This window comes from Schistocerca cancellata, chromosome 3 (genome assembly GCF_023864275.1).
Source record: "Schistocerca cancellata isolate TAMUIC-IGC-003103 chromosome 3, iqSchCanc2.1, whole genome shotgun sequence".
NCBI classification, from domain to species: Eukaryota; Metazoa; Arthropoda; class Insecta; order Orthoptera; family Acrididae; genus Schistocerca; species Schistocerca cancellata.
Genome location: NC_064628.1, coordinates 511,918,248 through 511,933,378, shown reverse-complemented (window position 1 = coordinate 511,933,378; position 15,131 = coordinate 511,918,248). Strand labels below are relative to the sequence as shown.

The 15,131-nt window shown below is 39.6% G+C and overlaps 1 protein-coding gene across 2 annotated transcripts in view; it reads left to right on the top strand.

Annotated features, from left to right (window-relative positions):
- Window positions 1–378: 378 nt before the first annotated feature.
- The window catches only part of LOC126175307 (uridine-cytidine kinase-like 1), a 112,055-nt gene continuing 97,302 nt past the window's right edge, over window positions 379–15,131 (top strand). Inside the window, exons 1-3 of one of the 2 annotated variants that reach the window (XM_049922011.1) lie at window positions 379–630; window positions 955–1,088; window positions 12,318–12,488. In XM_049922011.1, coding sequence (XP_049777968.1) covers window positions 578–630; window positions 955–1,088; window positions 12,318–12,488 — 358 coding nt within the window. In that variant the 5' untranslated portion in view covers window positions 379–577. Of the gene's footprint in view, window positions 631–658; window positions 835–954; window positions 1,089–12,317; window positions 12,489–15,131 lie in introns of those variants that run through there. The other variant, XM_049922010.1, reaches the window with a different exon arrangement.

The window sequence follows — 15,131 nt, the reverse complement described above, 5'->3', positions numbered from 1 at the left end:
CTTTTCATACAGTTACTGTGTATTGCGAACGGAAGTCCTTTCGTATATGAATGTGGAACCCCGTTGACATGTGGTGAGATGAGATGGCAGTTTAGTGAACGCTGACTTAAGGTGTACTCTTCTACGTAGGGGAGGGAAGAATATACTTAAGATTGTGACATTGTAGTGTACGTTAAAAATTTCAGTTAAACGTAAATCTTGCTTAGTGCCATTTGGTTTTTTTTTAATTTGTGCGGGTGCCATTTGTGGTAGGTGCAGCAACGTAAACAGAGTATGCAAACGAGTAATCACATAGGTATCGAAATGATTGGTTGGCGGTCGCAATTCGAAACAAATATCTCGATTTAATTAGTTATCACGAGTCAGAATTTCGACAAAATGTGACCATTCTGTTGGATTCAAAAGCCGAGGGAAAATATATATAAATCAAATTTTGTATGCTGGTAATAACTTTGTTCCTTTGCGTTCTGCACAAAGCGTAGGCATCTCTTGCATGTCCTTGCTACAGCGTCGCCAACATAGGCCACAAATATATCTTCTCTGTGGTTGCCAATGACGTTAATTCATAGTTGTAAACATGGCTGCAACTGTGCAAGTGTTTGATCCACCTAGCTCAGCGAGTTCCGAGAGGTAAACGTTAAACCGCGATGTGGAGTCTTTATTTTTCCACCCATTTCATTTTCTTCTAATGTAGCTTGGCAAAATGTTTAGCACGATGACGTCTAAAATTGTATCCCTTATTGTAAACGAAAATCCCGGTCAAGGGATGCAATTGATCACCCGGCAAAACCAATGCAGAACTTGCCGACTACTGCAAAATGTCAAGGATGCTAAGTAAGAGTATGTTAGAATAATTATACTGCAGCAGAAAGTTAGTTTCTTTTATACATGTCATCGACTGTGTGCCTCCTGATTAGCAGTAGATTCGTAAATCAGTTCTCTTTTTTGTCTTAGTGATGAGGGTGAAATTGATACAGTGGATCAGGTGTTCCTGCCAGACGATGCAGAGGAGGAAGAAGAGAGAGGCTGCGATTATTACCCTGTACCGAACACACCACCTCCACAGTCACCCAGGCCACCCTCAACAGGTACGTAATTAATAGCTTCACTAAAGATAAAGGCGCATTAGGGTTACACTACGCATTAATGCCTGACCCAAATCTTATTGCATTTATCCTTAACATCAACAGATAGTAATTAATCGATCTGGAAGCAGATAAAAATTTATAGTTACGAAATCGGAAATATTGAAACTAGTAAGTGCATTGGTGAGACGTGTTTACAACTGACGGCTAACAACATGATACATCTTTGTATTGTGAATCTGTGTTCAGTTCTATGTCAAGACTATAGAAATTTGATCTTGTTGGCGTGTCTGGACAAGAAGGCCCGTAAGTGATGGTCCCGATGCAACCCTAATTTTAATTTCATTTCTTTGTTAGGTAGGGCATCGTGGTGCAGTATTTCCGTGGTTCTTTCAAATTGCTTGGATAGCCCCTTCTGGTTAGGCCCTAGTGTGGTAGTGTGTCTTGGACTCCTCGTTGCTGTGGTAGATCGTTGTGAGTTGTCGAAGTCAATGAATGTGTGTGTGAAATAAAAGTTAAATAAAAGTTGTGGTGACAGATAGGCCTGTAGCATAGCCTAATGTTTAGGGTTGTGGCATTTCACCGCACTTTGTCATATCTCACTGTCACTTTGTCTTACAAAAAATTAAAATTGCAATGTGAAATCAGAAAACCAGTATCAGATAATGGACATGACTGAGCATTTTAATGCTTATTGTGTAAATGTCGTGTACATACATTAAAAAAAAAAAATACCACAGGTTCCAATGTGTAATTACCAGTCCTTCCGTTAAGCCAATGGATAATTCCTTTTAGGATCCTAGTATTAATGAGCTGGTGTTATATTTGTGACAACACTTGATTAGATATTCATATATCATATTATAACTGTAAAGTATGCCGTGCTATTTAGCTATGTTAACAAATGTTGTTACTTTTTTTAGGGAAAAGAAACATTTTGCTTAACGGGGTTGTGATTGTGCTAACAAACAAACAAAAATTGTGTGTTGTAGCCCACCTTGACTTACTGAACAGTGTTATGTGTTTAATTCACACTAAATATTGTTGTTTCTTGTACATGTTTTATTGTTTGGACATGGTGTTATGAGTATGTAACTAATGAATGTTTCTTGCTGACGTCTGGTGACAAATTATCCTCAAAACAAATTTCTTATAATTATTAACCTACTGCTTTCTATCAGTACAGCCTGTCCCTACGTGTTCCTCAAAATTTCTGTCTAATTAAGCTGTTTGTGAAGGACCCAGGCAAATTGTATTGTAAGAGGAGGAAAATGTGTGTGTGTGTGTGTGTGTGTGTGACATTCACATACTTCATGGTATAGTTAAAGAATGGGACAAGTGGACAGCTTAGCAGTAGGAACCATTCTGTCATTTGCCTTAGGTAGTTAGGGAAACCATGGAAAACCTAACTCAAGTTAGATAGATGGAATTTAGAGCCTCCATCTTATTCGTTGCAAGGCTAATTTAAAACTACATAACCTTATTTGCTGCCTTATATATTCTTGCAAAGAAACTGTTTAATAATGAAACAAGCTAGTGCTACAATGTTAATTTATTTTCAAATACTGATTACTGCACCCAAATATGCACATTAGTTCATAATGTGACACACACACACACACACACACACATACACACAGTCGGCTGATATCAGTATATGGTTTTCTCCCAGGTATAAAACAAAGGCTGGAATTGAGGCACTTGAATACCTCAAGAGCACAAGACATAAGTCTTAACCATTGTAAAGGGTTTTTATAAAGTGTTATAGAATGGAAGAAAAAAGAAACAAACTGCAAAAGTGTTGTAAAGTGACGGATGTTTTAATGTTATTTACTTGTTACAGGTTTTACCAAACTCTTGCCATGTTCTCTTCCCCACCCACTCACCTCTGAAGTGGGCTCAACTCTTTGTGAGTACGAGTGAAGTGAGCCTGGGTCCCAAGTCAGTGCAGTACTTATTCATTTTCTGTGCTGCAGTTTTACTCTGTGACTATATTTTTTCTGTCTTATTATCTAGGACAGATTGCCTGCTGAAAACTTAGCTCGCTCTGGCTGGGTGGTGCTTATGCGGAGTGCCCTCGTGCGTAGCAGGCAGCATGATGCTGGATGTTTGGCATCATGAAGTGACCAAAGTTATCAGCCAGTGGCTGCAAGACCCTGGCAGTTGCTTAAGACAGCTCGCAATTCAGTACTGATTGTTATGGCCCTAGGAACTTTCCCTTCTTGACCACCATGGGAGGAAAACAAAACAACGTAGTTGCAGACTGCTTTTCCTTCAGTTCCATGTTCACATCCAGAAAGATTGGAATCCTTTCTCTCTTCTAAACTAATGTTGTTTGGTGGAGAATATAGGTAATATATTTGTCAAACATTCTTTCTTTAGCAGATAACAAAGTGGTTCCATCTTAAAGTGGGCATTACACGATGATCTGCCACAAATGAAATGGGTCTAGTATGACAACCATCTGGTGGTAGGATAGGTAGAACTAAGTGAATTCAGACACATTCTCCACACGCAGAAATACACCAGTTCTAAACTCCTGTGAATCTGTGCTTGTACTCTAGATGGTGATAATGTGTGCATGTGGAGAAAGGAATATTCAAAGTTGTTTATGTTTAGCTATTGTTGTTGTAATCTGTGGCCAGTGGCTAAATTCAGGTTTTCATGTTGGAGGTTTTGTGCATTTTTCATGGATTAAATCCTCATAGATGCAGTAATTAAGCAAAAGGAAAATTTTTACCAGTGGACTTTCTTTTATACAGCCCGCCAGGTTTGCCGAGAGTGCTAATGCACTGCTTCCTGGACTTGGGTAGGCGTGCCGGCCCCGGATCGAATCCGCCCAGAGGATTACTGACTAGGGCCAGTGTGCCGGCCAGAGTGGATGTGGCTTTTAGGTGGTTTTCTGCATCCCCTAGGTGAATACCAGGCTGGTCCCCACGTTCCGCCTCAGTTAAGAGACTCACAGACATTTGGTACATGTTTGCACTACTTCGTGGTGTACACTAGATGCAGACAGTTGGGGTACGCTGATTCTTTCCCTGGGGGGGGGGGGGGGGGGGGGTTCAGGATGGCAGCAGGAATGGCATCCGGCCACCCCTTCAAACTAACCATGCCAAATCAGATTGTAACAACCCCTGCCCCTGCCCCAATTGTGGGACAAAGGTGCCAGTGAAATATTATTTTCTTTTATACAGATTGTTTGCAAAAATAATTCTGTTTACCGATTGAATCTCGTTCTAAAAATGGAATGCAAGCATAGTGTACTCTGATTCAGGCATTCAGCGAGGCAAGGTATCTATATGATCTTTATGACATGTTGTATCATGTATGATTTAGATGTGTATATGTAGTGCTGTAATTGATGAAAGGTCAAGCTTGATTTGGTAGCATTTTTGGCTTTATTTCATCAAGCTAGATATGAGAAATTTCAATAGTTAGCAAGAGTACCTAATCACAAAATGAATAAACAAATGAGTTTGATTCTAACTTCCGACTAGACGAAGTTTCTTATTACATTATTTTGCCACTTTAGTGAATACCTTCTCGTATGACAGATAGTGGCTTGTCAAAATAAGCCACGTCCATTCTCATGAATTTCTGAAATTCCTGCAGATCTTCAAGCCTCAGTTCCTTTATTAATAGGGAATCAATGCCACTGCCTTTGCCCCCTCTTCCCAGCAAGGGCTAAAACTGGCAATGTCTGGCTTTTAATCCTAATCATCATCATCATCCTCCTCCTCTTCTAATCCTACTGACCTATGAGGGCAATAAGTCCAAAAATAACTGCATCCTCCATGTTCAGAAAGTGGTATAAATGGAAATTTAGGTAAATATATGCTTGTGCTACCAAGTATCATATTATAAAATGAATAGTTGAGCCCATAATTCAAAACATTAATAATGTAGTTCTTGGTATTTACATGAGAGAACAACAATTACTGAATAAATAATATAATAATAAAAACAGTTACTTATGAAATGGGAACCTGCAGCTCCATCAGTCCCCTTTAAGTTTCACACAGAATGTCATCTGGGGCACCCCTCAGTACCACCTGATTTAACTAGACTGCAGTCCATTATTCTCATTTTGCTTTTGTTGTCGTTCATCTCATATCATCCTTGCAAGACACTGTCCATTCCGTTCAACTGCTCTTCCAAGTCCTTTGCTGTCTCTGACAGAATTACAATGTCATCGGCAAACCTCAAAGTTTTATTTCTTCTCCATGGATTTTAGTACCTACTCCGAATTTTTCTTTTGTTTCCTTTACTGCTTGTTCAATATACAATTGAATAACATTGGGGATAGGCTACAACCCTGTCTCACTCCCTTCCCAACCACTGCTTCCCTTTCATGCCCCTCAACTCTTATAACTGCCATCTGGTTTCTGTACAAATTGTAAATAGTCTTTTGCTCCCTGTATTTTATCCCTGCCACCTTTAGAATCTGAACTAGAGTATTCCAGTCAACATTGTCAAAAGCTTTCTCTAAGTCTACAAATGCTAGAAACGTAGGTTTGTCTTTCCTTAATCTTTCTTCCAAGATAAGTTGTAAGGTCAGTATTGCCTCACGCGTTCCAATATTTCTCTGGAATCCAAACTGATTTTCGCCGAGGTCAGCTTCTACCAGTTTTTCCATTCGTCTGTAAAGAATTCGTGTTAGTATTTTGCAACTGTGACTTATTAAACTGATAGTTCGGTAATTTTCACATCTGTCAACACCTGCTTTCTTTGGGATTGGAATTATTATATCCTTCTTGAAGTCTGAGGGTATTTCGCCTGTCTCATACATCTTGCTCAACAGTTGGTAGAGTTTTGTTAGGACTGGCTCCCCCAAGGCCATCAGTAGTTCTAATGGAATGTTGTCTACTCCCAGGGCCTTGTTTAGACTCAGGTTTCTGTCAAACTGTTCACGCAGTATCGTATCTCCCATTTCATCTTCATCTACATCCTCTTCCATTTCCATAATATTGTCCTCAAGTACATTGCCCTTGTATAGACCCTCTAGATACTCCTTCCACCTTTCTGCTTTCCCTTCTTTGCTTAGAACTGGGTTTCCATCTGAGCTCTTGATGTTCATGCAAGTGGTTCTCTTTTCTCCTAAGGTCTCTTTAATTTTCCTGTGGGCAGTATCTATCGTACCCCTAGTGATATGCGCCTCTACATCCTTACATTCGTCCTCTAGCCATCCTTGCTTAGCCATGTTGCACTTCCTGTCGATCTCATTTTTGAGACGTTTGTATTCCTTTTTGCCTTCTTCATTTACTGCATTTTTATATTTTCTCCTTTCATCAATTAAGTTCAATATTTCTTCCGTTACCCAAGGATTTCTAGCAGCCCTCGTCTTTTTACCTACTTGATCCTCTGCTGCCTTCACTACTTCATCCCTCAGAGCTACCCATTCTTCTTCTACTGTATTTCTTTCTTCCATTCCATTTTGTGTTAGGCAAGTGTTTGTTACTAATTTCATGTCATCTTTAACTACTAGTTAGGTTAACTCTGGATTTATTAATTCTCTCTGAGAGATTGTCTGTACGTCTTCAATATTACTTTCCTTTACCTCGCTTTAAATACTCTTGTAAGTTCCCATAAGTGAATGACTCATTTAAGTTTAAGGGAGCTTGTCTGCTCAGTATGCATCATTTCAGTGCTTGTATTGTTTGTACAGTTTTACTGGTTGAATGTTCTGTGGTTGGTAATAACATCTTTGTACATATTACATAATTATTCACAGGTGTTAAATCTGTTGGTATGCATTTTTGTTGTAATTTCTCTGCAATACCTGTCAAAAGCTCACCCTCAAAGTATGCTAGCTGGATTGGATAATAAAGCATAGTAAGCACACTATCTGTTTACGGATACCCAGACTGCTTTTTTATTTTCTGCATTGTGTGTTATTTTGTCATTATATAACTTTGTTTGCTGCAGTCAACACACACTTACAAATTATTTTCTACCTGCAATAGAAATTTAGTGACTCTGGCTCACGGCACATGCATAGAACTGACATAAGAGGGTAATTCCGAAAGTTACACGTTGTTATGGCAGGCCAATGAACTGTTACTGAATGCCGCACTAAACTTCAAAGTGACATAGATGTACAACACTATTTTCCAACATAGTCACAAAGTCTGCAGCTTGTGGTGTAGGGGCTAGTGTTGTTGTCTTTGGGTCATGGGGTCCCGGGTTCAATTCCCAGCTGAGTTGGGGATTTTCTCTGCCCGGGGACTGGGTGTTTGTGTTGTCCTCGTCATTTTGCCATCATTGTCATTTGTGAGAGTGACTAGATTGGATTGTGAAAAAGGAAATGGACTGTGTAAAATTTGGGACTTTGTACGGGTGTTGATGACCGCACAGTTGAGCACTGCACAAACCAAATAATAATAATAATAATAATAATAATTGTCACCATGTGTCTATGGTGGGGAATGGGGAGAATGTTCTACCAATCATTTAGTTCTTGTTCATGAAGCTATTATAGAACTGCTGTGTGAATGTTCTCACCATTGGAAAATCTCTCCCACTAGATGTTCTTTCAGCTTGCCAAAAAGGTGGAAACTGCTTGGTGCACAGTCTGGATTGTATGATGGGTTAACATTGCTGCCAAGGCTGGACATAACATTTTGTTTGCTCCATATACCACCAGGATTTTATGGTGGTTCAGTGCCCAATTTAGACATTTTTGCCTCCCCCAAGAATCACACAGTCTCACGAACTTCAAGTTTGGAGTGCATTTCCAATTGCTGCTGCACCATTTCACTCAACTCTAATGCACTGTTCATATGTACTGCAGCAGAACTCTCTGCATGAAACTGGAACATGTACTCTCTTCTGACAATGCACCAGTGTTGTTGTGCAATCATCTTAGCATGGGATGACATGTGTGACTTACTTTCAGAAGTCCCTACATACTTACAAGCTTCGGAGGACTTTCTAATATCTGCTGTTAACAATTTGTTTTTGTGGTACAGTGCTGCTGATAAACTCTCGCCAAAAAAGATTTTGTTAGTTTTTATTGTTGAGACTTTATTTAGAATTTCTGTAAATGGCATTGACACTACAGCTAGGCGATCTCATGATTAATTTCTCCAGAGTGTGGAGTCCTGTTAATTAAATAGCTGATACTGATTTAAATTGTGTTCCTTACATTATATAACTGCATATTCATCCCTCCTTCGATGAAGTATTGTGGTAAGTTTGCCTCAAAGTGCTCGGGGACAAAAACTACAGTAAAATCCAAAGATTGAAGTTCAACTTCAAATTGCTGTATTTAACTTCGGGTCTGTTGGACCTATCTCCTTCATTATGCGGTACAATGTCATACACACACAAGCAGAAAGAGAACAGAATGCAAACAATATTTCTTTGCACCTATATTATTTTTATGGAATGAGTGGTCTGGTGACATACTAATCTATATATAGATATCAACCTGCAATCAAACTGTTGCGTTTCCTCCTATAAGTAACACTGGACATCTCACAAACTTAACATACGTTCATCAAAACATACTATGAACAAAAATAATTAAGGATTAACCATATATTGTATATAGATATTGTAGGCTTCAATTAACCTTGAGTTGGTGTTCCTTTGTACAAAGTAAGCCAACCACAAATAACGTTGTCTTGTACCATTCCATTGTTGCTTTAAAACTGCAAGCCCATACCTATGCCTTCATTATTGCTTCAGCTAACCCAGTGCTAAGGTGTGCTGTTGTATGTCCATGTGAACAACAGTAATATAAAATAAAACAGCATGCTAGGTGAGAAAAAAAATGTACAATCTGTGCAAGAAAATGACCCAGATTCCAAGCCAGCAGCAACTTTTTCACAATGTGTCAATTGTATTAGAGACAACCTGACACATGGTTGGCTATAATCTGATGCAACTGCACTGTTTAATGCTTAGTGTGTGTGATCACTGTGGAGTAAGACTTGTACATGGCATCGGAGAGGTGTAATGGAAGTTTCTTTTACTATTTTTTAATTAAACAGTGATTCATCTACTTAATGAAAGTTTGTTTTATTGTTTTTAAACTGTGATTTTGCTCATTCATATTTACCTCGGTAACATGAAGACAGCTGTTTAAATGTGTAAAAGTTTGCCATGCGCCTGCTTGTCACAAAAATCGGTGTGCCCGCTCAAAGGTTAATCCTTAATTTTTTTTTATTCATAGTATGTTTTGATGAAGGTATGTTAAGTTTGTGAGATGTCCAGCATCACTTACAAGAATGAAAAATTATTGCAGTCTTTTTCCCCACAGTGACCTGTAGAACATCTGCAAAAGAGGAGGTGGTAAAGTGAACAGAAATACATGGCTTTATCGAAAAATTAAAGGTCATGAGTTTTGACTTAGCTGTGCCACCACTTCATAGTTTATGGAAGGAAAAGTTGTGTGTAATATGCGACATGACAGACTTTGTGATGGAAAAAAATATGGTAAATTGGAGTAATAAAGACATAATAGATTGGAACATGTTTGCTTTTATAATAAAAGTAGTAGCAGTGTAGAGGCACAGTTGACATGAAATGACAGGTTGTTTGGGGGAGGGGCCAAACAGAAGGGTCATTCATCCCATTGGGTTAGGGAAGGATGGGGAAGGAAGTCAGCTATGTCCTTTTGAAGGAACCATCCTGACATTTGCCTGAAGGGATTTAGGGAAATCATGGAAAACCTAAATCTGGATGGCCGGACATGGATTTCAACAGTCATCCTCCCGAATGTGAGTTCAGTATGCTAATCCCTGTGTCACCTCACTTGGTGAAATGACTGGTGCACAGCATTAAGTGGAAGTGAATGACGCATAGTAGAAAAATTGCAAAAGAAGTTAACTGAAGTTTTGTTGTTGTAGTACTGAAGGTACAATAAGAAATGTTTTTGCAGAATTGGTGAAAACACTAACTGGAAGAGGGGATAAGATGATGGGACATTTAAGATGTCAGTAAATAACATCTATAGTACCAGAGTAACCAAAGAGGCAAAATTGTAGGGGAGGACACAGATACAGAATATAAAATTTGTACCAAAACCAGGCTTCAAATCCGGGACTCCTGATTACTGGGCAGATGTGCTAACTTCTATGTCACCCTGGCACAGTGGCTTTGCACAACTGCATGGACTACTGTACCATGCCTCTCTCCTCAATCCAGTCCTTGGATAAACCTTTTCAGTGCTATCCCTGTGCTTAAATCAGTCAACAATAGAAGGTTGGGTATTTAAGCAACATGCAAGTTCAGAGTTTTATGACTGTCACAGATGTCACGGGACCTGCAATGGTATTCATCTAATAAACAATGCCTCAGTGCAATTCGTACAAGTTGGATCTCCCAGCTACCTCCTCTTGCACTTGCAGCATCAACTGCAGCCGTACTGTCAATAAATGCTGAAGATGCTGTTCTTAATAATGTACAGGGAACGTCTATGGATAGCAACACTAAGATGAAAGCATAGGAAATTGTACTTGCTTTGTTTTCCTTGTGTTGCTGTCGTTTTTGTGAATTGCCCAGATTTTTAAGCACCAAATGGCATTGAAAGTCAAAGAATCTGAGAGTGCAATAGGTGTGCAACCCCATATTAATGTGGAAATCGTATTGTTCGTAAAGTATAAGTTTTGAAAATTTTATTGTAAGCTACTCGAAACAGTTTAGCACTACAAGCATATTTGTGACACATGTGGGTGCAGATTCAAGAGGTGCGGGATATAAAAGTACAACCTTTAAAAAACTTCAGTGTAAAATTTTTCATCATTATTCTGGCTGCAGTGTTACTGGGGTGATCGATTTAAAGCTTGCCACAATCTGATGGTAGCCCTTGTGTAGTAGGTGAGGAAGGTTTGTGTAGAAATGTGCTGCAAGCATCAACATGCCCTAAGCATGCCAAATCAGATTCTTGTTGGCAGGTACTGCAATCCAGTCCATTCCATTCCTTTCAGTTGATTCCTGGCTGCTGGAGGAATCTGTTGAGAGATAGAGATGTGCTCTGCACTATTTTGAAAGAAGGATACACTGCCAAAATGTTGCAATAGGTTGGAAGATTGTCCCAATACTGCACAGCTCTCAAATTATCCTTAGTTGTTAAGAGGCGTCCAATGTCCACATATAATACAGGACGAAAAATTGGTTGACTGGCCTTCCTGCCAAGAGCCTGGGACCAAATGTCATAAGATGTGCATTGGTACTTGGTAGACTAAACACCATTCTATGGAGATCACCAAGCAGCAGACAGGTCCTGCACTCATCAGAGAAAAACTGATGCAGTTGATCCAGATTTCATTCCATGTATTCCCTCAGCCATTTTCTTCATGCACTTTGTTTGTGGCATGTGCCCAGAGGCCAAAATGATCTAGTGGAGACTGTTGCTTACTGTTTGGGTCAATACATTCCTGCCATTGGCCTTCAGAAAGGCAGTGTGCAGTTCTATAAAGTTCTGCTTGGGGCACCTATGGGCCTTAATTTGTAGGTAGCAATCATCAGCTGGTGTTGTTGACTGGGAGAGACTGCTAAAAGGCAGATTTACAGTGTTTTGTCTCACAGGATTCTGGTTGAGTGTTTGAGTGATATTGTTGCGGTATAAGGGGAATTTCCCATGCTGACAATCCTTTTTATCATAAAGTTACAGTGTGCACACAATCTAAGCTCATAATGGTCCTTAGAGGCATCTTGACAGACTGATGGTACATGAGCTGCATGGTCTCTCCCACAGTTGGAGACACAGCACATACTGCTGAACTGCACTGTGAGTACTGGTTCACTTTCATCTCCATTCCACAGTTGTCTGTATGTAGTGATTTGCTGTGATTAACAGCCCTGAGAAAGAATTTCTGATCAGTAAAACACGAACTACACAAGTGTGGAGGGTGCAAAACTTCCTAGCAGTTTGTGACGATTGTCTTATCAAAGAGGACAGCTTTCACTTTTTTTTAATATAAATATGGTATCTATGGAAATTTTACCAAAGTTGTTAAACCGACATTCAGTTGATGTTTGCAAATTTAACTGTTGAATATGAAAACTGTTGGATTTAGCAAGTTGCATGAGCTTTGTTGAAGTGAATTACCATTTACTATCTGGTGTAACCACTTTCTTGTTTGATATTTACATATGAAAATTAGGGTACATCTTATCCAGTTGCTGTCACTTATTTTTTCCTACTCTTTTAATTTAGTTCATACCTTCTTGGTTGTAAAACCAATATTACACATTATTGCTTTACTTTCTTCTTGTTTGTTTTAGGCTCCCAGAAGTCGCCACGTTCAAAGCGGCAAAGAACTACTTCACTGTCACAGTCATCAAAGAAAACGGCATCTGAATCAATACTTCGCAGTCATAGGCGCACTATTTACACTGCAGGTCGGCCACCATGGTACAACTCAGCTGGTCAGCAAGTAGAACCCTTTGTGATTGGTAAGAAATGATGATTAATGTTAGCACTTTGATGGTTTTGCGTGAATACATTTTAACAAGTACACTATCTGACAAAAAGTGTCTGGACACCTGTCAGTGGACATTAATGAGATGTGTCCACATTTTGCATTTATGGTGGTTCAAATTCTGCTGGGGACATTTCCAATGAGGGGTCTGAATGTCTGTGGAGGAATGGTAGCTTATCCTTCCTCAAGAACTGAAACCAGAAAAGATAATGATGTTGGATGCTGGGGCCTGGTATGAAGTAAACATTCAAACTCATCCCGGCGGTGTTCCACTGGGATCAGGTCAGGACTCAGAGCAGGCACACCATTTCAGAAAAGTTAAGCCCACAAACAATTAGCTCTCTTATGCTGCTTCGACAGAGTGCATAGTCACACTAATACCATCATCATCTCTGAACTGTACCTCTACTGTATGTGGTAAACAATGTTGTAAAACATGTTCATATCCTTCCAGATACTGTCTTTTCTTAAGTACAGTAAGAGAACCGTGTCCTAACTGAAAGAAACATCCCCTTACTGTAACACCACCACCTCCATATCACACACAGCAGGTATGCTCTCCAGGCTTTTGTCAAACCCAAACCCTTCCATCAGATTGCCTCAGGGTATAGTATGCTACATCACTCCAAATCACTCATTTCCATCATCCACTGTGTAGTGCTGTTTACCATATTTACTCGAATCTAAGCCGCACTTTTTTTTTCCGATTTTTGAAATCCAAAAAACCGCCTGCGGCTTAGAATAGAGTGCAACATAAGAGGAAGTTCTGAAAAATGTTGGTAGGTGCCGCCACAGCTAACTTCTGCCGTCGAATATATGTAGCACTACACATGCATGCTCAATACTGGCGCCAAAACCTCTGCGCCGGTAAATAAATTTTAAAAAAAGGTGGAAAACGAGCTTTTTTCTCCGCCCCGAGTTTCAACCACTGCATTTTTATACATTATCCAACGAAGTAAATACAAATTCCGTATTGTTAATCTTCGAATGTAGCGGTCTTTCAATGTACTACGAAAATCCGACTGGCAAGACTGTTCGGGATGTTTGTCAATATGGCCAACTCTACGTTCTGAATTTTTTCCTACCTGTGAGAAGATATGGTTGCTAATAGTAACTTTTATGAATTGTGAGTCACATGCAGTATTCTCTTCATCAGAAGAATAATACGAATATAAACATTTTGCCATGTATTGTGTCGTGTTGCTGCTATCTCATTTAAATCCTGTCTGCCTAATAAACTACGAAACTAGATGAGACAACAGCAAACGCGGAAGAATGTACATATCATGTCATGTTCATATTCGTATTATTCTTATGCCTAATAGTGATACAGTCAGAAATAAAGCACGGCAATTGACTAGATTTTTAAATCTAAGATGACTCTAATTTCTGTGCAGAATGTTATGTACTAAAGAGGCGTGTGCAAAGATTTTCAAACGGAGAAAAATTTTCGCTAAACTCTCGTTCAGAACATCATCTATCATATGCAGTCTATTATCTGGTTCTTGTTGATTCTCTCTCTCTCTCTCTCTCTCTCTCTCTCTCTCTCTCTCTCTCTCTCTCCGTGTAGCATGCACAAAAGTAAGTCATGCCGCGAGACGCGACAGGCCATAAACACTCATTGTCAGAATGCGGCAAACAATGCATGGCACAGTACAATAATGCGTTTTCAGCTTAGAGTGAAGTAAACACCTATAACAAAGAGAACGGCAGTTATCAGGTCAAAGAAAAATAAGCAATCAATTCAAGCCAGATGAAGCACGTGAAAAAGGAAGGGTACCGGTATAAATATGGACGGAGCGCCTGACGCATAGCAATGGCTACCTGGTAAAGCGTAACTGCTAAACTTATGACTCGAGCCACACTACTGTATCATCATTCATTTGACCTAAATTGTGTCTCATATTACAATGGACCAACTTTGTTTCTCCCTTTGAATTTAGAGTCTCAAATTTCAGGTGCGGCTTAGATTCGGGAAATTTTTTTTCCTTGATTTCGAGTGTCATTTTTCAGGGGCGGCTTAGATTCGAGTGCGGTTTAGATTCGAGTAAATATGGTACACATCTCAAGCATGACTTAGTGTTGGCTACAGAAACTTGTAGTTGGAGGGACTGCTCGAAAATTGTACCCCATTCTTTTCTAACTCCCTATGCTACACAGTGACTGTGCTGGCTAGTCTACTGGTGCCACTTCGGTGGCACTAGCAGCAGGCCGGATCTAGTGGGGAGAGAGGGCAAACCAGGGTATCTGAACTGGGTGGCAATCTCGGGAGGAGGGGGCAAATTCATATTCTTGACAAGAAAAAAACAACCTTGTTTTATAAAGCACCTAGAATCCAGCGCACGTCGGTCTATCTATTATTCATATGATTTTGAAATGCACCCCTGATGGTTTTTGAACACATTCTAAGTTGATTTCTGAATGAATTATAAGTTGATTTTTGAATGTGTGCATAGTGTACATGATGTCTCTGCCAGGGGAATCCTCATCACATCTAGAAATAAACTTTCCTGCAGACAAAACGGGATGCAGCTATAGAGCGGAATATAGCTGAACCAGTGAATGCTAAGTGCTGCTTGTTTATGTGGTTGATTCGGTTTGCGAATGTTCAGCGTTG